Source organism: Phalacrocorax carbo, chromosome 7 (genome assembly GCF_963921805.1).
Source record: "Phalacrocorax carbo chromosome 7, bPhaCar2.1, whole genome shotgun sequence".
Taxonomy (NCBI): Eukaryota; Metazoa; Chordata; class Aves; order Suliformes; family Phalacrocoracidae; genus Phalacrocorax; species Phalacrocorax carbo.
Window position 1 is genome coordinate 6,954,833 of NC_087519.1, and position 23,104 is coordinate 6,977,936.

The window sequence follows — 23,104 nt, forward strand, 5'->3', positions numbered from 1 at the left end:
TGAGCTGCCGCGGGGATGGACGGCCGGGGGGGGAGGCTGGAAACGGGGCGCTCGCAGCCAGCCAGGCACACGGCTCCCCAGCCCAATTATGTACAGAAAAGGCACCCCAAGCTACGTGGGGCTAAGAAGGGGTCTCGGCCTTCTTTGCCCTTTCTTCTTCCACCTCCATAAATTATTCTGGTGTAGCTCTCCCTAAACAATGCCGCGTATAGAAACTCTTATTCTTATTCCTAGCTGTGAAAAGGAAAAGATGCCTTCTGCTGAACTGGGCTCATCCAGGTACGATCTGAATCCTGTACATCATAAGCTGGATAAAAACATGCGTGTACAGGATTTCTCTCATGCAATGTCTTTTTTTTTTTTTTTAATGTGCTCCCCACCCTTCTACCAAAATAAGTTTTCACAAATTCCGAGCTAGAGCAAAAGCATTTCATTATTTTCCTATGTTTCTCAATTAAGCTGCATTAACAACCTTTAATTAAACAAACGTATTACCTATTGAGTTCAAGTTCAGCGAGTGCTACAAATGCTGAACCCATGAAGTCTGAAGAGGTTAAATCTCGATCGTACACCTGGTAGCAAAATAAAATAAATATTTATAATTTTCACATCATAAGCCAGTTTTATCCTGGCCAATAAAAGAACAGATATTTTAGTCCCTTTCAGTTCAATTTTGTGTTTGAAAGATCAAAGCTTAGACATAATTCAGGGATAATTTTCCATCTCCCTGCTTTAATTTGTATTTTTAACTAAATATTTAAACAGCATTTTGGAAGTATCTTCTTAATATTATGTAAACAGAGACATGTGTGCTGCTATGGATTGTGCCTGTTCCTTTATGCTCCGCGCGATAGCATAATGAAACGCTGCACAAAAATCAGGTACTTCTGGCTACAGATGTTTTAGCAATTAGTGCTCGCAACTGGTAGCTTGCAGTTCTGGTAACTGTAACATTACTCATAATGAGAAAAGGCTTTACTACTTGTCACGGCTGCATCCCAGGTAATAATTCTGTTCAACCCAGCCAAATTACACTCTTAAAACGTGCTTATGAAACCGCTATTGGTTTCACTGAGTTGCACAACCACGGTAAGAGCGAGCAGAATTTAGCTCCATAGCTTTAAACATATCCAGTCAAGGAGTTTTATTTCAACTTGGGTTTTTGCAGACGGAAAGCAAAACACGCGAGTAAAATCTGGAAAAGACATATGTGCATTTTAATTTGAAATTGCTGAAACTCTTAAAGCGGATTGTGTTTTATGTTACGCTGCTACAGTGAATAAAAATCAATACGTTTCTAAAGTTGAAAATAATTACTTAAAAAAAATATTGGCCCATCTTTCCAAAAATCTAAAACCAAAACTTACCTTGATCCAGAGTTTTTGATCGAGGGTCTGTACAGGCAGCACAACAGTTTCATCCCAAACTGGGTTGAGGTTCTTGTAGACTACCTTACTTTTGTATAGAGTTTTCCCATTCAGTTTAAACTTCACATACGGGTCACTTGTACCTGTTAAAAATCAATTAAAAATAGATTAGCATGCTCCCACATAACCTCACAACCTTAAATTCTATTTTCATTAAACAATAAATAACAATAATAAATTGTAATGACTTATTTTTTATATATATGCATATACTTAATCACCTATATAAAAATTGCTAGTTCACACAGGGAATCAAGAGGACAGAACCAGAAAGTTGTTTCAAAGCAGGCAACAAAAATTCTTCACAGTCTGCTTGATCTCTGCCGTGTTATTCTTAAAGAACATTACTTATTCTTTAGTAGCTTAGTTAGCATTTTAATTTGGGAAAAGAGCAACCAGAAGCAGGGATGAAGGACTATTTACAGGCCAACTAACAACACAGACAGCAGAAGAGAGAAATGTGATCCTGTGAATATGAATACGTAAGACGACCAAAACTCAAAAGCATCGTTACTTGGATAGGACCTCCAAGGAAACCAGTAACAATAGCTAAAATACCCATCAGGTTTTCATTACTGGTGTCACTTGCCAATTTACTCAAAACCAAATTTCAAGTTTCAGTGAAAAAAATACCGACATTATTCACCAGCTCAGGTTAAAAACCACACACAGAACAGACTCCATAAAGACAACAAACAATATTCAGGTAACACATTAGTTAATCCAAGTGGCACGATTTGCCATGGCAATAACGGCCCATATTTTTATGGAGCAGATGTCCATGGACAGAGTGTGAGGCTCGTGCCACTCGGCAGCAATAGAAAGACTTGCAGCTGTCAAAGGAGAACAGAAGAGGGAATCAACTTTTTATTATTGTTATTAAACCGGTGGCATCTGCACTAACACCAATCACTGTGCAGGACACCGTACAAAAGAGGGAACAAGGTACCTGAAGGGTTTAAGTAGACGGTTGATTTAGCAACGCAGACAGACTTCGCAAAAAAATCTCACAGGCTGCAAATAAGGGAAAGAACAAAACTGAAGAGTTGCAGCATGTACAATTAACTGATCGCAGGTGCCGTTCATCTGTCATTCAATATTGGCTGTATTATACCTTATATTGGAATTAAACTTCCCTCCTAACAGTTCGATTTCATTAGGAGAATAACAGCTAACACGATGGTCCTGGCTGCCCCCAGCCTGCAGTGGGGGCTGCCGGCAGGAAAAGACCAACTCCTAGCCCAGACTTCACGTTCAGATATAACCTGAACCTGTCCTCCCTGCTTCCTACTGAGATACTGGCCGACAAACACATGGCCGTTCAGGATAACCCAGCGTAAGACCAATACTCAGTCTTGTCATTGGTTTGGTGAAACAGCGAGAATGTGAAAAATCCATATTTAAACGCCCAAAGCTCTGATCAGTGTCATGTGAAGGCAGACTTAGACTCAAGGAAGAATAGTTACGTGTTAGCATCTATTCGGAACGTACTATTTACATAGTAGTGTAAGGAGCTGTGCTTCTGAGACAATCAGACTTATTTTTAAGAATTATAGAAAGTTTTTATTCTGTTTTAATTTCAAAAGGGAAGAGCTGTAGAGCCCTGGCCGGTTCTGAACTTAAAGGGTGTTTCATTCACAGAAGGAAAATAGCAGTTGGTTTTCAAACACTACCTGCAGCTGATCCTTTTCCTAAACAGTAAATGCTGAAATCAACCCCTTTTTGTTAAAAATACTGCAAACCTAAAGAGAAGTTTCTCTTCTTTCTCCTCTAAGACAGAATAATAATAATAAGGGCCTCATCCAAAGCCAGGGAAGTCAGAGGGCAGCTTCTCATTTTTTCCAGTGTCTTAGAGCTAGACCTTTCCCTAGAATAATTCTCAGAACTAGGATTATATTTTTACAGAACATGCAGAGCTTAAAGCCAGCACACCTTCCACAACGAGTGGGAACACACAGATAAACCGCAGCCCCACAATATGGGCAGTCGCCCTCTGAGGATGCAGAGGTTAAGAAATAACAGCATTGAGCTCTCTGCTGTTAGTTTCTTCCAGCTCCTTTAAAAAGAGGAAAAAAAACCCAAACAAAAGAACTGGTTTTTTATTTACAGGATAAGCAGGAGCAAGCTGTGTTATTAAAAATAACAACAATAGTCATAATGTCCACAACCTATTCTGTGCATGAAATACCAACTGGCTGAGACAAGGAAAGCGACTGATGAAATGAAAGCATGACGAGGGTGAAGGAGGCAGGTGGTCGGCGGCCATAACTCATCTGGGTTTGGCACAGAAAACGCACGAACGAGGGCAAAACCTGAAAAGAGCGAGGGAAAGAGGAGACAGAGAAAGCAAACAGCCAGCAAGTTCAACATCTGCAAGTAAAAAACTCCAAGGCCTTTTCCTGAGGATGGGAAGCAAGAAGACTATAGCTAAGTAAGCATCCCAATTGCATTATTGCCCTGAAAGCTTTCCAGGTTGTTATAAAGGAAAATAAAAGAGGGGGAAGGGCTGCCCAGCACCGCTCATGTGATTCAGGCTTCAGCAAGCATTCGTGGGTTTTTTTATATATATATATATATATATACACACACACATATATAAAAATATATATAAAATAATGTCTTCCTTTATATTTACATATACATATATATATTTATATATAAAAAGCCATATATGTGTATATAAAAGGAATATATATATTTATATAAAAATATATAAAAAACAGTGAGGTGGGAAAAAAGCTATAATAAAAAGAGGCCTTTAATTAAATAAGATTGCCACTCTGGGATCAGGCCTTCATGCTTGTCAGCTTACTCTCAAAATAAACATCTCAAACCGGGGCCTCAGTGGTGTCACTTACTCCGGCAAGGCACACTGGGTAATCCCTCGCTATCTTGACAGCTACATAATGTTCAAACTGTTTCACGGGTGAACGGCGGCACTCGCGCGAAAGAAAATATTAATGCTGGGAATTAATAGAAAAAGGGATGGTGGTTTACAAAAGCCAAACAAGGAAAAGGTGTCAAGGTAGTACCGGCGTTAATTGTTAGGGAAAATAATTGCGGAGGGGCACGGGTTTCGGCGGCGCTCGCCTGTCTGGCTGTCAGAGGGGTAACATCTCAACTAGGCAGGCGGGGGAAAGGGGTCAGCGGCACGGGATCATACAAATGACGGGCTGACACGTCCGCGCCGGCAAACAGATGGACTTTCACCTCCGCGGCGGGAGCTGGCGCGCACCGGAGCTCGGTGGCGTTGGGTCGGGTGGACCTGCGTGGCCAGGAGAGAAATGATGTGGCACTACCGGCCCCTTTTGGAGCCTTCACGGCTTCCCCCAAGTTATTCCTGGGATGTTGACGAAGCTCCTGTACCTCCCTGGCTCAGGGTGCCTGTTTCTGTTTTTCTTTAAGATACCCCAGATTGTGTCCAGGTGATCAAAATAGGTTAAAAAGGAGACAGGGAATGAGAAATAAGCCAGGTGGAGAAGCCCCGGCTGACAGGACAAACAGCACAGACTGCAAATTATTAAGTGAATTTGAATTCAAGGCTTGAAGCCCTCTAGATTCAAGACCGAAGAGATGTCTGGATCTATTAAAAGCTATTTATTAGAGACAATCTACAATCTAGCCAGAAAAGCACAACTTTTCAAACAAGTGCCTAGTGATTCTGGAGATTAACCTGTCTAAAAAAGGATATATTTTTATAGTTTTCTTTTAAGCATGACAGGCACCTGATAGTCTTCTGAAGAAGCCAGGCCATTAAAAACATTTTAAAAAATAATGTTTTTCAGCAGCCATTTTCTACTGAAGGCAACCAAGCCAACTTTTAAGCACGTGCATCCAGGCTCTTCTGCAATGCAGGGTCTGAACCGGGTCATCTCGGTCACATCAGCTGTAACCACGTGTCAGCAGGGTAACGTGAGAAGACTGATTTTGACTGGTTTCAACTTCTTGAAACCAGCTGACGATTTAGCCCAAGAAAAATACTTCTCTGGTGGGAAAACCAAGGCGTGATGCTTTGAGGTTAATTTAAATGTTACGCAATGACAAGAAGGTTTTCACACAGTAAAAGATATAGACAAAATATATAAAAACTGAACAGAATCATCTACTTCTCAGCCTAAAAAAAAAAACAGTAAGACTAAAACGAAAGGATGACCTCTAAAAAAATAAATCATTCCATCAGCTAGACCTGTTTTCTGATTAGAGAAAGAACATGCATCTCAATAGCGATGCTCCCTTGAATTCATTTCTGTAATATCTATTTTACTTCTATTTTTTTTCACGACTACTAAAAAGCAACGAGTGCAGGCAGACCAAACATCAGCTAAAATCTGAGCAAGCTTCAGTGAGCAAAAGTTGCTGGGGCACACCAGCAGGACAGGGTTTAGCAGCCCAAGAAACTGTTAATGGTGTTTTTAAATGGATACTGCTGCCCTCTAGCAGCTACCACGAGATGTATCACATCGACAGTGTTTAATACCATCACACGCTTGCTTCATAACGAGGGGAAAAAAAGCCAAACCAAAAAAAAAAACCAGAAGACTTAATATAATTTCAGACCACACACTATATTATAACAGCAAACTTACTGGAATTGTAGCATATGAATCGAGTCTTGTTACATAAATAAATAAAAAAATACCACCAAGTTGCCTTAAAATCCTGAAAAAAAAAAAATCTAAGAACAGTGTGAAATATAACCTAGACCATCTTAAGTTTTGGTTAAAAACCTAAATTTTAATCTGAAGAAGGAAATTAAGGATTTATTTTATATGCACATAAAGAACAAATTTCTTAAAATCTTCCTAGAAATAGAATTACTGAAGTTATTTACAACAAGGAGCAAAAGACACTTTAAAATGGAACACACACTTTTCAAGTGGGAAACCACTATATTCTTGTAGTGAAATAGCTGAGATCAAGGTTTAAAGAGGAAATTGGAAAAAAAAGTATTCTGCTGGCAGGAAATTCAGGTAATTTTTGAAAGTTTTTGTGCCCAGTTAGTTTTACATGGCCAGATGGAAGTGAAACAGTGCTTGGAAACACGCATCACCAATAGACTCCAAGGGAAAATAAACCAACAAGCAAGCAAAAAAACCCAAAAATAAACCCACCACAACAAAAAACAATAAATCAAAGAGACCAGAAGCGTGAAGAATGCATACAAACCCACAGTTGATGGGGAAAAAAGAGGGGGGGGGGGGGAAAGCCTGATATGAACTTTAATAGAATGAAAGGAACAGATTCAGGATGTTCTGTGCAAGACACTTCAGAAATAGTGCTTAATAAAAAAAACAGCTAAAATAAACAAACGAAGAAAAAACCCAAGGCCCTACCGAAACACCACAGGTCTAACTGAACACCGCATTCCCAGTCGGGGCTCGGGTATGAACACGCAGGAGGGCGCCAGGATAGGGGAGAAGCCACGTCTACGTTACTAGCCAGCACTGAGGACCTTGGGTGTAAACAGTTGCACGTTTTATTCTTAAAAAAAAAATAAAAAGCCCTTATAAAATCTCCTTATAGGGGCTCCAGAAAGACCCAGTATGAGCTGTTACAGCAGGCAGCTGCCCCGAGAGCCAGCTCTGGCAACTGCTAAAGCTTGATCAGTTTAAGAAACCTGTTATCTAAATTACAATTACCTACAAAAGAAGAGTCATAGGATATTCTCTGGGCCCTACCTATTCTCTCCCAGTGCTGCCATCCCTGTATTTCTTAACCTGCCATTAGTTTACTAAAGGTGCTAGACACATGTTGGATTAATCGCTTTTGTTTTAACTTAATTGTGCATTCATGTCCCAGGGCCAGCCCCGGAGGGAGCCTTGCAGGGATCACCGTGCGTAAGGGCAAGGTTTCAGCCGCACACATTTACCTTCCAGAAGCTGGACTTGCTGCACACCAACGCTCACAGCACAAGCCGCTGTACGCAGAGCTACACGGGATCCAGAAAACATCAAAATAAGTACCCAGCACCATTCAAATTCTTAGCATTTGTAAATTAGCCATGATTACGCCTTTCAAAAAGAAGTGTGAAAAGTTGCCTAATACATTTCAATAATTAATAAATCTGAAGGACTAATGATCTAATTGCAGATACCCTGAAAACAGAGGAAGTCTAAATTAATCAGCATGTTTGCAGGGAGCGATTCAGCCTAATTGCTCTGAGCATTTGCTTTCCAAACAATGGACTGGCTCTAGGCTGACAAACGCCCAGCACAGCACAAACACATCCCTTCCTCCAGCACCCCGGTATCAGCATGGATCCAGGCAGCTGATAGTCCAGAGCCGCGAGCAGTGGGCTACTGCAGGTTCATTGCTGCATAGAGCTTAAAAGGACATGCTATTTTGTCCTCTTTCATTTTATTTTGCCCCTGGGAGACTGACCTTTGGCACAGCTGGCACTGATGTGAGGAGCTGCCCATGCAACTGAGCAGCAGGGCCTCTCTGCCAGCTCCAGAAGCCCACCAGGACCAGCAGTGGGTGGGGTTAGATGTGAGAGCAGATGATGCTGTGATCTGGACAGGGGAGGCAGGATGCACCCAGAAAGGTGACAGCACTTTCTGTACTCCTGCAACCCACCCTGCTCATTTCGTGTGTTCAGCCGTATCACGAGAGGAAAGAAATGAGAGCAAAACCATAGCGCAGCAACAGGAAGCAAGAAGGGAAACCCAAAAGAAAAAAAAAATAAAGATAGGGGCACAAAGATCCTGTAAAAATCTAGAAGACACAAGACCATGTGGAAAAGAGAGACACAAAATTCAGGCTCAAGCAACAGAGTTGAGGGTTTAAAAAAAAAAAAAAAATAGCAACCACAGCCACTCACCAGTTGACATCACATCCGAGAAACATATTTCTTGTAACCACACCATACAACAGATGAAAAAATACACCCAAACCTTGAAAGTACAGGATTTGGAAACAGGAGGGGCTTCTCACCCTTAACAGGCACTCAAGACCCAGTTTCCGGGGTTTTTTGCAGCAGTAGAGCTGGGTTTGTCAACTCAAGGAAGGTAACACTTCCTTACAGCTGTGGCATCATATTGCTGCGCTGTGCCACAGCATCGCTGTTGTGCAAAGGTGACTCGTAACAGGCAGCAGTCAGATCACCTCCGAGCCCTGAGGGAGCAGGACATTTCAGGTTTCATTAGACTGGCTCAAACAAGCATGAAGCTTCACCCTGCCCTGTGAAAGCGAACCAGCAAGTAGAAATGGGCTCCGGCCTCTCCCAGTTCAAAGCAAGTGGAGTTGGAAGTTGGGAGCTTCACGAGAAAAGGCTCAACAAGGCCATAAAACCACTAAGGGGGCAACAAAATGGCAACACTTCGAGCAATGGTGATTAAGAATGCTTCAATATTTTTTTAAAGCCAAATAAAATATAATTATCTCTCTTTTCTGCAGGACTACCAGTGCTCCACAGATATTTAATTAATAAAATACATTTCTACTTCCTTAGCGCTTAGAGTATTAAAACTACATAGATCACAAACTCATCTAGTAACAGTAATACTTTAAAAAGTACAGAAAACCCAAACTATTGGTATTGTATATACACACACAGATCCCTAGCCTTCAGTGTTTGGTTCATCAGCTACAAGAACTGTAAACATGGGACCCACGCACCGTCTAACATTCAGCACCAAAGCTACACGCAGGCGACGTGAACGGCGCTTGCCAAGCACACCCTACCACCTGCTTAGTTCCTAAAGTATGACTGAGTTAGAATCTATCCCAAGAAGCAATGAGAAGCAAATAAATTAGACTCCAAGCAACTGATGACTAACAGGTAACACCTCTCTCGTCCTGCATCCCTAAGAGGGGACGCTGCAATTTTGACCCAAAGAGGGATTTTTCAGAGCCTCTCCCCTTTCTGCTACAACCAATATCCTGCTCTAACAGGGCTCTTGCCCAAGTACATATATTGGGTGTTGCTGTATGGAGGCCTTTTTTCCCCACTTACACTTAAAAAAAAAAAGGAAAAGAAAAAAAAGGCGAGGAGTAAAAACCACTGTGACTCTGACATTCCTCCTGCATTGCTTATGCGCTTTACAGGAAGCAACAGGGAGCACACGCAGCTGAGCCAGGCTCCTGGGCTGATGCACTGCACCCTCTCTAGAGAGAGCGGGTACAGGAGAGGAGCTACAGAAGGTCAGGGGGTGGAGAGACACAGCAGACAGACAAAAAACAAAGCAAGAGACAAAAGTGAAGAGAAAAATAGGAAAGAGTAGATGTTAACAAGGGATAAAGAACAGTGTGAAAGAGGGGGGGGGGGGGGGGGAAGAGTAATAAAGATCTGGTAAAGCAAGGAGGAAATTAAATCACACCGAAGGGAACATATCCTGGAAAGAGCAGTACCTAGCGAGTCAAAAAGTCTGGAGAAATACCTGGAAAGCTGCGAAAAAGTAAAGTCACTTGCTGGTTTTATAGCTTGCAGTTATCAGCAGAACTACTGCTCACCTTTACTCGGCCAAGTGTAATTAATTCCTACTTAATAACTGTTAAGCATATCATGAATAAATTCAGGGAGAGCCCCGTGAATTTGCTGAGTAGAACCAGGAGCTTTCAGCAACAGCTGTTTCCAATGGCAGAAACGTTTCTCCTTTGCCACGCACCTTCGATTTATTCCGGTACACTTGCACGCGCGCCCAGATGCGCGCCCAGATGCGCGCCCAGATGCGCGGCTCTCCCCGGCCGCGGCTCCGGCGGCTGCGGGGAGCGGCCGCGAGGGGGCAACCACGGCCCGCGCTGGGGGGGGCCCTCGGTGGGAGCGGTCGGGAAGCGTACAAGTAAGGGCAGGCGTGAGAAGAGGGTAGGGGACCACACTTAAGTGACCTTTTCTTTATCTTTGATTAGATACAGAACTTCCCCCCCCCCCCCCAAAAAAAAAAAAAAAAGTAAACCGATGGGTCTGATGCCGGCTTCGAGGCTTTTTCGGAGCAATTGCTGAGATGGTAACGACCCGATACCAAAATTCTGGAAACTTACAAAACTTACGTAAAATCCGATCTAGCCTAAAGATGCTGGCATACACTTTTCGCTCAAACTGAGATTTTCATGTGAACATTTTGTTATTTAATGTATAGCATGCTCCACACAGTATTTGGAGTTAGTTTCCATCCATGACCAGGAAAGAAGTTACCGCTAGTTATGACCACTTTATTTGAATAAAAGGACATGGCTACTCCTGCCTACGCACTCCAACACTCTGCCACCGCTCCTGCTTAACCAGCGCATTTTTGCCGTTGCTCACACAAGGCTGACCAGAGAAGGTTTCAAACTCCGGCACACACATAAAACACAGGACCAGCAGCTCAGCATTACCCACTGGGGAGCTCCAGCGCCTCGCTGCACACAGAAAACCATGGGGGCGAGGGAGCGACACCCCCTCCCAGCTGCGTCAGGCAGCATTGCCTGGTTAGCTCCAGAGGTTTGCTGTTCCCAAAACGTGAATGGGGCCGAGCTGGCCTTCAGCCCAAGCCGCAGTCTGACTCGCAGGGTACACGGGCTGCGGACAGCATGTTCCTATATTCAGGTTATTCAGAATAGGCTGTACACCCCAGCACGGCGGCTCTATCTGGCGTTGTGGTAGGGGGAGAAGAGGGAAGTCACATTCTCCTGGCCCACAAGTTTTCTTTGAGGTTTTGTCATGCTGGAGAGATGAGCAAAGGTGACAGCTTCCCGCGTTTAAAAGCCCATTGCAAAAAGCGCAGTGGTTGCAGGTCAGGCCTGAGTGTCACGCAAAGATCCTAAACAACCAGCACGACAGCAGAGACCTACAAAGATGTGCATCAGCGGCATGCTTGTTTTTTTAAGGAGCCACCACTGCAGCATGATGGTGACTGAAGAATAATCATTAAATCACTATTTTTCTCCCTCTCGGTGTCTCTGCAAACAAAAGCAGGAGTTTTGTTGAATGACGCACCACCTCACATACCTGAATGAGTGGTCATTTGCCCCAAAGCAACAGAGACCATCAAAATACCTTTTTTCCCCCCTTGCTTACGTTGTTTCACTGTGTTGTCCAACGCTTCACTAAGACAAGCGTTTGCTTTCTTACGCAACAAAACACAGCCTAGAGCAAACTACGCTTCGTCTTCTTTAGAAATACTACTCTGCTGGAATTGCTCATTTGTAGCACCTTTTCCATACAAGCAGTTGGACGTGTCCTGGCTTGTGCAGCTTGCTAGTAAATCTGACAAACTGCTACACTGCTAGGAAATCCATGCTTCTGTTTAAAGAGTAAAGATCTTAATCTAAGTACTCATTCACTCCTTCCAAAAGGGAGCTGGGAGGAAAACCAAGCACACACTTGGCCAGGAGTTACTGTTTGTTGAAGACATGAAAAACCAGCATGGAAAAAGTTAACTGAGGTAATAGATAAGGGAAATCCCAAAAACAAACACCCCATTCAAGGTTTCTAAATCCGTACGGGTCCCTCTAGATGCAAAGTTTCACAGGCTGCGAGCTGTGCACACTTTAAAACTGTATGAATAAACCCTATTGCTTCACCTCAGAGCAATTGCTCATGCATTTTGCAACGCAAAAGTATTTGAACTGTTTCTACATGCAGAAGAAAATAATAAAGAATAAATCTAAAATGCGGAGAGATGGGACATATGGCAGAGCTCTCTGACAGGTCCAGATCAAAAGCCCCGAAGCAGCTGCTGCTGCAGAGCGCTGCAAGCCTGCGCAGAGCCTCCGGCAGGACAGCTCTTCCCTCCGCAGCAAGTGAAGAAATGACCAACCGGCTGTTTATAAGCACTTTTACTCTCTGTTGCAACAGCCTGAAAAGAAGCCAGGCTAACAGCGGGCACTTTCACGCAGTTTTTCCAGGAATTCCCCAAAACTCTTCTAATTTGTTTGATGACATCTTTTTTTTTTTTTTCTTTTTTTTTGTTTTAAATGTTGTCCCCCTTAGGTTGCACCCCAGATTAGAGAGCAGATTGCTGGCTCACAGCCCTGCTGCCATGGTTTCCCTTTTATTAAAATCTTTGCAGATAACCTAAAAAGCACACCTAGAACACCTCCATTACTTAATAAATTTCAAAATAACCTTTGGCTTTTTTTTTTTTTCTTTTTTTTTAGCTGAAGTACTGTTTCTCAGAAATCACTCTGCAGCTCCTGAACAGGTACAGATGCTAAGTCCAGCCAAGGAGGCACCTTGCAGCTGCAAGGGAGGAACAGCAAGCAGAGGGCAGCTCCCTCCCCTGTGTACCTAAGGTGGATAAACCCAATTGTTGAGTGCTCTGACCCAGGCAGGGGACGCAAATTAATGACTTGTTGCATCAGAGATAAAAAAAGCCAATTGCTGCCAAACTGAAGCCAGTAAAAGGAGAGCAATGTGAATTTTAAAGGAAATTGGCTGAAAGGTGGGGCTCACCACAGCGATCTCTGATAACCAGGTTCCGGCCTTCCTTCAGGTGGATGGTCAGCAGGTAGGCAAAGGGGCTGGGCAGGTCACTCAAGCAGTCGTTTGCTTCCTCTAGAGCCTAAGGAGAACAAAGAAATCAGTCGCCACCGCACAACTCCTGAAGCAGACCGTGACTGAAGCAGGGTTTCTCTCTGTTTTGCACAAAGTTCTCATTTTTCCTTAAGGCAAGCTTTTACAGAAAGTAAAAAAAAAAAAATTTAAAAAAAAAAATTCTTTCCCAGGCTTTGTTTCATTATGCAGAGAGCTAATTATCAGCTACAGGTACGCTCAGAGAAGCAAGGGGTAACACAAGGAGGGTTATACCTGAAAATGAGCGGTAATATTAACAATCATAAATGCATGCACAGGTTTTCCAAATCCTACCAACTTATTGCATTTTTTTTCCTAGCTGTTTCTTGTGCATTCATAGAATATCTCAAGTTGGAAGGGACCCATAAGGCTCAAGCCCATTCGTACTCATCTGATACCTCATGAGGAAGCACGTGTTTACAAAGCTACCGAGGACAGCATTTCTTTACGCAGTTCCAACAGAGAGAAGCACAGCAGCGAGCAGTGCTAGCTAGCAGGTTTGGCAGTAGCAAACTCCAGAGGGTTCTCGTTCATCAGAGATGCTGCCGGGGTTACGCGCCTCAGCATCAGCATCATCCAGCACGTTCAGTGAAAACAGCCTCTGGACAGCACTTGAGAGGTTATCAGAGGGCAAAGGTAGAGAAGTTCATCCGGGATAGGCAAATATGCTTTACATGAGACGAGCACACGTCAAAACTGCCAATACCTTTTTGGGCTGCCCTAAAAGTGTTTCTTTTGTCCATCAAGCCCTAGAGCCGTGCTATAGTATTTGTTGTCTTTATTTTAATCCAGTTTGTTCCTAGGCTGCTAGTTGAGTATTTATGCTGATGCTTTCAGCAGTTATCAGCACAACACAGAAATTATAGAACACTTTACAAAAACAAAATCCAGAACATTTGGGGCTGTTTAAAACATTAGCAACTGCTTTGCACTACTGATTAAGAAAAAAAAAAAAAAACACACCACAACAAAACACACAAAACCACCACTAAACAAGCAAAAAAAACCAACAAACCAAAAAAGCCACACTGGAGGGATCTACAGAGGCTTCATCTGCTTCATTTTTAAATTTGTAAGAAGCAAAGAACCTAAACCTAAAATAAACTGTTCTTCTGATCAAGCGTCAGAATGCTTTAAAAGGAAAGGACTTACCATCTGATCATCAAAAATTTGTGATGATGTAGAAGAGTCTAGATCCATTTCTCCACATGGGTACTATTAAAAAAAAATACAATGAATTAGACAACAGTAATACAGGGATCAAGAAAATACTCCTAGTTTCAGTCAAGAAAGAACTCATACGTATATGCAACCAGTGAAATTCTTTTACTTCTGCTTATAGAGCCTTCCCCTCCATAATTTAGATATAAGTTTCTTTTTCCTGTTTTACAGTAACTACACGCAGTTTTTTGAGTTTAGCCTAAAAATATAAGTGCCATCTTCCAGTATTGGAAAACATTCTTTTCCTCCCCAGTAGTGACCTGTGCTTTCATTGCTGAAGGTCCTTACCATGAACTCTCCTGATGCCTGAAGGTTACTGCATCTGGTGACTTATCAGTCAGCACTGTAATGCTGACCCCTGTTCCTGAGCAGAATTTTATTTGTTGAATCTCCAAGTACCCTCACTAAGACGAAATTAAAAATGCCAGAAGTGGTGGGCAGGAGCAGCAATATCCTGGGGTTGGAGAGCCAGCTGCTCTCTCACTTGGCTACACTCTCCTTCATCACCCAAAAGGCAAGGTCCAGGAAAAGTTTTGCTCTGGTTTGGTTTTTTTGTGTTTTGTTTTATATTAAAAAAAAAAAAAAAGGAAAAGCTCCACGGGAAAGTTAGAAAGAAATGGTCAAAGGGAAAGGGGAAAAAAAGATGTTGGCCATGTACTTCCCCCCGCTTTCTGCAATAACTGAAAGATCCAAGGAATTTTTATCTAGTGCCCAGCATCCGAGAGGAAGAAAAACATTTCTTCCTAAATACTGACTCATGAAAAACTTGAGGCTACGGTGGCACAGCGTCTAGACTGTCTGGACGCACAGAAGCGATTCGTCGGTGAAGACACCTCTGATGCTATTTTGACTGCTAGAACAGTCTCTGATCATCATTTTAGCTGAAGAGGACCTACGTGCCTGGGCAACCCTTTTGGTCTAATGCCAGGCAGGGCCCATTCAAATACAAAGATTTATGCTAAGAATAACCTCGGTCTACTGAAATGCACACAAGGTGGAATTCGATCTTCATGTGAAAATGTTATTATGTGCAGTGTGGTAACATCCAAATCTCTCAGATGAGAGCTGCATTGTGTGGAGCACTATACAAACATAAAAAAAAATAAAGAACTACCTCCTGCACCAAAGATCATAAATCTCAGAGATATTGCTATGCTGAGATAAATATAAATATGCTTTTGTGTAATTCTTCTCCTCCTCATCCTCCCCCCAAAGACATTTATTACTTATCGGGAAGTACAGCAATCCAGTATTGCAAGTAAAATTTCACTTGCATGACGGATGAAATTTAACATTATGGTTCCCACAGTAATTGTAACTTGGCCACCTTGCAAAAACGCATTAAAAGTAGAAAAATTATCATCATAAAGAGCAGCAGAAGAGACTTCTCGCACAACAGAGCTGAGTTACAGCTGCTAGGGGAACCCTAACTTTGAATTTCCTGACTAGTATGCATAAAATCTCACTTGTGTGCATTAAACCTAGTCTTTCTCGTAGTCTCTGCCTTCACAGGAATCTCCTTCAGGCACCATCATTGGCACTGGTAACGGTTTCTCTTTACAGCTTGTTTTACATGACATAAACATAGAATCAAAGAACTGTACGGAAAATAAGAAAGTACCCTATCTGCTAGCCTGATATAATCTATAATAAAAAATCTACCCTCAAAGTTATGATTTGGTATTTATTCTGCTTTTTGTTCACTTGCATTACATTGACAGATTTTGAACATAGATTACAATTTTAAATAAAAACGCTCATTTTTTCATTTTAGCTCCATATAATGTAAATTGCTATTATTCTAGGTAGCTAATTGCAATAAGAACACTGAATAGAGACCAAAGCCTTGCTGAAAATATGGTCCTGAAATCTTGAATTTTTATCTGACTGCAGTCAGTCAGTTTTCTGAACTTTAAAGTATAAACGGATGTGGCCACATCCACCAAGCGGGTCACAGTCCCAAATGCATCTGTATAAAAACAAATCAATCAAGAGTCCATATATATTTAAAAAATCAATCAAATATTCCTCCTGACAAGATTTACAGCCTTTATCTCGTCTTGTTTTCTGTGGTAGAATGATTCAAAATACCAGGGCACTGAGTGCATCAGCAACGGGACGAGGCTAAGGGTTGCCTGTGACTCACTGCAAGGTGTTAGCAGGAAGATGAAGCAGCAGTGTTAGAGCACTTCAGCAATGATGCGTGACCACGAACAAAACCCAACTGCAAAAAGTGGCATTACTGGTGCCCTTTGCAACCTGAATCAATCAATGCAACTTCAGTTGCTTCTTCAGCCTCCAGCTTTGCCTAGCCGGGCTGCGACAGGGAACAGATAAAGTAACTATCTCAGCAAATGGAAATATGGTGCCTGTGGCAAGAGCCTTTACTGAAGATGGCACGCTCTGAGCACTGACAGCTCTGTACTGAGAGTTTAGACGAGTGTAAAAACCACAAGCCCACACTGAGCATATGCACGAGTCGCGGAAAGTATCTGATGATAATGGGTGACCAAAGATAACCAGGAAATGAGTAGGTGGCATGTGACAAGCAATTCAGGGGGAAAGAAAGCTCAACCTACATTTTTGCTTTTTTTAGTTTGTTTTGTTCCAGGGATCTGCCTTCCTTCTGATTTACCTCACTGATTAGTGAATGATGCTCACAAAAGAACAACGCACGCTATTGTCGTGCTCCTCACAGCAACCCCACCCAGTACTAGAAGACCAATAACCTCTGCAATAAACTGTCCCATCCGAGGCCCACCGAGTACAAATCTTGTAGCTGTTCAATGAAGTACGTGAAAAGCTGAAAATTGAGGGTTTTACCAAATTCAACTTTTTTTTTTTCAATATTCCTTATCTCTTTTCTACTTTTCTTTGCTTCACTCTCTGCTATGTAATCTTTAGAAAAATAAAAAATCTTTCTGCATTTAAAAGTTGTAATTAGAAGCAGATTATAGGAAGGAAGGTAGGACATTCAGATAGCAAGGTGATTTGGTATAAAAGTAAATATTAAATGATTTACACCCACACACACGTATACAAATACACAATTTGGGAAAGCTTTAAATGCTGCAGAGAATAAGCCAGGCTCAGACTGTGCATCTGGAGGAAACCTGAAGTCAAGCCATTCCATCACTATATAGGTACCTCCTTCTCCTAAAGCACGTGGTTTGCCCAAACTCAAAGCAGGATTTAGGAGTAACTTTGGTCCTGCCATGGTAAATTTTAGGTTAGAGTTTCTGGTCTACAACAGCAGGAACGAACTGCTGCTATCACTAAAACCACCTGAAAAAAGCCCTAAAATAATGACATGTTCGTAATGTCCAATCTACCATATACTGAGTTGCCACAGTTTTTGAGTAAAGTTTAAGCACGGAAACAAAATTATATACCATTTTAGCTATTTTTCTTACACAGACCTCTGAATAATTGTACACTCCTGGGAGTTGACGTGTTAATTTAGCAACACTAATCTAGAAGTGATGGTCAGTAACTACCAGTCTAACATCTGCATCACAACAAACTAGGAGCTAACACTGATTTGATAAGAATACAGGCCTTTGAGATGCAGAACAAGCAGTTTCGTAGCAGAAAGGACCATTGTCCCCGTAACAGCAGTAACCATCATGTTGAACGTGCAGTTAAAGAAGTGTTAATTGACCTTTGGAATCACCACTCCCGAAGGAGGACTTTAAACCAAAATGTGTTCCCATTTTTGCATCTCGGATGACTAAGGAAAGCAGCTGCCATAACTGCAGCACCTTGGTTATGGGGGAAAAGGCCTCAAAACAAAGTTCAAAACTTAACCTTCCCAGTGAAAACTCAACAGGAGGAGATACGCTTCCACAAAATATAAATGAAATAAATTTCACCTAAAACATTTCATGCAGCCACAATCTTCCCCTGCTGTCTGTATTACAAAGCCATCATGCAACTCCACAGCATCCCCACAGCATCCCCCGCTTTGCTCAGGCCAGGCAGGAATTACCGTTTCATGCCAGATTTGAAACATTAGACTCTGATCCTCCTGTTCATGGGACAGTATGTCCAGCCACAGAAATACTGACTGCGGGGCTGGGGGAAAAGGGAAGGAGGAGGACAAGAGAGGGAATGCAGAGGAAACGTTTTGAGCTTGCACCTTCTCTAATTAAGCACAACACAAACCCAAAGGACAGCCCTGAGCACGACGCTGCCTGGTCACTGTAGCCCATCACGTGTTTGTTGTGGTTACTTCTAGGTACAGACAGAGTTCACCTCACTCACCCATCATCTTTCATCTTTCACCTCTTGCCTTCAGCTGGATCTTGAGTGGGCAGATGCTAAGCTGATTTTGCTATACAGCAATCCTGGTAAAGCTACATTAACTAAAAAGAATACTACAGCAAAAGTATCAGCAGCACATTTCAGAGCTCAGAGGGTGGCAACAACTTCCAACGTAAGCAGGCAATTCCAACTACTCTGAAATATCACAACCTTGCCAAAATTAAAAAAAATAATGGAGAGGGGTTATATTGCAGCTCCAGATTAATGGAAAGGATATCTGAATCAGTCTCCATAAATTTATTTCATGTATGGTTTATGCTTATTTTTATCCCCCATTCATTCCTTGAATCTCTTTATAACCCAGACAATGAGAAGTACAACGAACCCACGGTGGCCGCTGAGCCCAGCTGATGCCCAAGCACCTACCTCTGCCCCCTCGTCCGACAGCGCAGCGCTCAGGCGGGTGCTCTGCAGCAGCTCAAAGAGGTCGCTGCTGGATTTCCTCTTCGCCTCGGACGCGGGACTGCCTGCGGCTTGCGTCTCTGGGTGGGTGACGGTCACCTCCGTGCGTGACGCCTGCTGGGGCGCCCATGGCCAGTCCTCTCCCACCGGCCTCACCGAAGCGCTTCTGCTTTTCAGGGACACCACAGACCTAGAGAAGCTCTTGGGGGAGCAGCTCGACAACACCCGAGTACTTGAATAAGTTGTTTCTTCTTCCGTAAGAGTCTCCACCTCCAGCATGTCAGGTACCGACACGCTGAGGCGTCGGTCCAAGGAGTGGACCTTCCTCTCCACTATTTTGCTAGACCTCCTTTTCGTCTTCTTCACACTTAGGTTTTGCAGGAACGGTCTAGTTTTCTGCTTCAGGGATCCCCAGACAGATGCTTTATCCAAATCCATTGTTGCAAGGGGAATCTCAGCAATGCCTCCTGCACGAAACAGCTTCAGCGATTCCCAGGGTGACTAAAAGGAATATAGGAAGAAGGCAAGTCAATCACAAAAGTGAACAGCTGCTGAAGATTATGATTCACGTTGTCTCATCTTGAAAATTTCAGTCATTTTTTTCTAAACAGTTAAAACATTAGCAAGAGCTTCCAAATACAATCTGGTGGGTAGGTTTGATTATTTAGGAGGAAAACAGCCAGAACAAGTATTTAATCCTACACTAAAATGCAATGTCTGCCCACTGCTTTATGATTGCTAAGCGGAGACATTATATTTCTTCCGCTGCCAAGTCCCAATCTGCAAAAATTCAAGATTTATCCAATTTGAAACTGTTTCTGTACAAAGTTTACTGATGGGAGTTAAATCACGATAATGCTAGCACACGAAAAATGCTGGCAAAGCTGGCACCATAATTTCTGCTGATGCTTTTGCAGCCTGTGTAGGTTTTTTTGGCTACACGGATTCTTGCATGACATCTTAGTGGACAAGCACAACATGAAAAACAGCTCCACAAACTAAGTGGCTGAGGAGGACACACAGGACAAGAGAAATCCCAGCTGAGACCCCCAAACACTCCCTTACGTTAACCCACTGCGGAATTAATTTTCCTCATAAAGAAGGCAATTGAGAGAAAATGAGGCCAAAAATGGATGGATGGATCACTAACAGATTTTGAAGACGACCTGGTGGTCTCGTCTTTGAGTTGATTCATCCTAAGCATTTGTACAGTAGGGAGGGACAAGAAGAGAAGAGCCAAAACAAAATCACCTACTGTATCAGCATTGTAAGGGATCGGTTGAATGGACACCTCTGTGCACAGGAATATCCTCACGGACAGCGTCTTTCGTGGTTAACAGCTGAGCAACCATCCTCATTCTGTGAGGCAGAGATAGTCAAATCATCATCAAAACTCATTAAGAAAAAAAGCAGATGAAACCTGCAGGTTTACTCATTTACATTCCCAAAGACTCGCGCACAGAGATTACAGTATATACCTATGTCCTTATAAACATATACCCGATAACTACATGCCTGCTGCTTCCAAAACTCACAGCGTATTTACATTCTAACAGTTGCATAGTTCACCAAAAATGACTTATCCCACTGTTTTCCTAATTAATAGGGAACACGCCAGAAAGGGGAATAGAAGTACAACCATTGAGTGAATCCAGATAGAGTAATCACTGCCTGCTTTCAAAGAAATCTCCTCTTACATTCATTAGTTTGAATGAGGCTGTATAGATAGTTACTTAGTAACTTCTTTAAATAATTTTATGACTAACCCCACCATACTTGCAGAGTGTTCAGGCACCTACAAAAAGTCCTTTAACTGTATTACTATGTAACTAAAGCTGCACAATCCTCCCCCCTTTTATATTGGTATATAAATGATTAATATCGGCATCATTATATTCAATACAAAAAACCAATAAGCTTTAATTGCACTGCATGCATTCACAAGGCAATAACAAATTTTCCCCAAATAGGAAGACATGCTAGTATAGATATGTCAGCTTAACACAGTATTTTCACCCCTATCTCCAGAAGTCAGACGCAGTATCAAACTGCACACGGACAAACTGAAATTATTTTTTCCCCTCACAGCATCACTGGGAGGCAAAAACAATTTTCTGAACCTCACAGAGGAAGATCTGAGGCACACAAAGGCATGACGGGGCTTTCTTTTCTTACTGAACTCAGGATGAAGTGCAAGGTGATCAGATTTACAGGGGGAGAAGAACAGAAATGCCAACCACCCTAACACATTTGACCGGAGAGGTAGGAATGCCCATGTAGGAGCAGCATCTGACGCCCTGTGCAAGCTCAGAGACATGGATGAATTTGCTCTCGTCAGCTGATAGCTTTCACGTGGGCTCCTCCCTCTTTAAATGAAAACTTGACACAGCAGCCGCAGGCCTCCTTGGTAGCGTTACATCACATGGCAGTTACAGAAATTATTAGGCCAAATACATTTGCACAAAACATTATGAAACACCACCGTTGGGACTCATTTAAACAACTCATCTACTGCCAGTGCTCTATGCTTTGCTCACCTACATGCATGGAAGCCTGCTGAAATAAAGGTATTGTAAATAAAGGCAGGCCCCAGCTCACAACATCCATTTCCCAAGGCTCTTACTGCTTCCTATCCCCTTCCTGTTATTCTCCACCCCTCTCATTTTGACGACCCACTGCTGTCATTTTTATTTTGTTTGCTTTGAGATTTTTGTTTCCTAGCAGTGGACTTGTTCCTGTGGGTTTTTCCGGTTACTTTCCCCCAGTTGAATTTTTTTTCCAGTTACATTCCTTCAGTGGCTGAATAGAAATGCCCACTCAGCAAGGATGGTGCAGGGACCGTACTGTATCTCTGACACCCATTTGCATTTAACTCAGAATAAGCAGAGTCCTCAAACAAGGCAAAATCACGGGGGGGGGGGGGGAAATAGGGGAAAAGTTTCCAGGCTTTGGTCAAGACAGCAGGGGTGGCTCCAGCTACCCGCCGCCTGGCAGCCCCCGCGCTGGGGCAACGCGGTGGTGATCTTTGCTGCATAGGGAGCACCAGGTTGCCTGAACTGAGGCCACAGAAGAAACAAGCCCATCCCTGGGTCACCAAAGAGTTTGACCATACTCTGCCTCTGGACCTTTACACCCACGCTCCTGCTGCAAATTAATCCAATTGATGGTTATAATCCACAAATAAAAATAAATACACAATCTGTTCTATTCTGAGGAACGGGTAAATACAATCTGAAGGGCAAATGCGCTTTGACATCAGCCATCCACAGACTGCCACGTTTTTCACTTCCCCAGTTCAAGCAGAAGAAACGCATCTCCACCACGACCAGAAACCTGTTCCCCAGAGAGGCCACTGGAAGATGAGGGATGGGGACCACGCTGCCCCACAGCGCAGAGCTGGAGCCAGGGGTGCCAGGCCGCCGGGGGCACTCCCGTACCACACCAGCACGTGGTCACATGCACAACTGTTCTTTCTTTCTACATTAATTCTTTTTTTTTTTTTTTGCTTTTCTTTTCCATACTGAGCAACATCAATAGAAACATGTAATTTTGAAGAGAGATAAATTCCCCCTTGCTCGTAAAAACTGCTGTCTTGGTACAAACACGTTGTTTACATACTCCTTATCCTTCACAGGCCAGAAGTTTTCCTGCTTGCCTCAGAAGTTCAGTGGCAACTGGATCGCCAAACATTCCCTAAGCAACCACAGAGAAAAGTGTACTTTGCCAAATTCCTGGTCTAAGCTTGGCCTCCTTATTCTTTCCCTATAATGTCAAATTGTAGCAAAAAATCAGCAAACAGTAATCAAAGAGAAACTTTTCCTGTTACCAATTTTAACTTTGTGGTTTTTAATTTAATTGACTCCCTGTTCTTATGTAATAGACTAAAAAGATATTTTTTTTCCTATCTTCTTCAGTCTTCTCTTTAATTTGCTGCTAAATCTCAAATGCTCAGAAGAATCCATATAGTTTAATCTCTTCCTGCAGCAAGGCACCTTTTGATTGCACCTGTCATTTTTATTGTAGCCTCTTCTCTTGCTGCCTCCTCCTCTTTTGGAGAAAATAGGGCAAGAAGGAAAGGATTAGTGACAAAGTAGTTGATCACAGCTCACCATCTGACTGATATAACAAATATTTCTAGTGTTTTATCCTCCCTTAAGTATCTCCTAATTACGATCCCTGGGATTTTTTTGTTTTTGCTGTGGTTTGCTTTCTCTCACTATAACACTCCCTACGTACT

General features: G+C 42.6%; 1 protein-coding gene across 1 annotated transcript in view; it reads right to left on the reverse strand.

The window, feature by feature from the left end:
- The window catches only part of MCTP2 (multiple C2 and transmembrane domain containing 2), a 107,471-nt gene extending 88,109 nt beyond the window's left edge, over window positions 1–19,362 (reverse strand). Inside the window, exons 1-5 of the mRNA XM_064456166.1 lie at window positions 18,832–19,362; window positions 14,074–14,136; window positions 12,802–12,910; window positions 1,368–1,510; window positions 496–572 (exon numbers count right to left, since the gene is read on the reverse strand). Coding sequence (XP_064312236.1) covers window positions 496–572; window positions 1,368–1,510; window positions 12,802–12,910; window positions 14,074–14,136; window positions 18,832–19,305 — 866 coding nt within the window. The 5' untranslated portion in view covers window positions 19,306–19,362. The remainder of the gene's footprint in view (window positions 1–495; window positions 573–1,367; window positions 1,511–12,801; window positions 12,911–14,073; window positions 14,137–18,831) is intronic.
- Window positions 19,363–23,104: the final 3,742 nt, after the last annotated feature.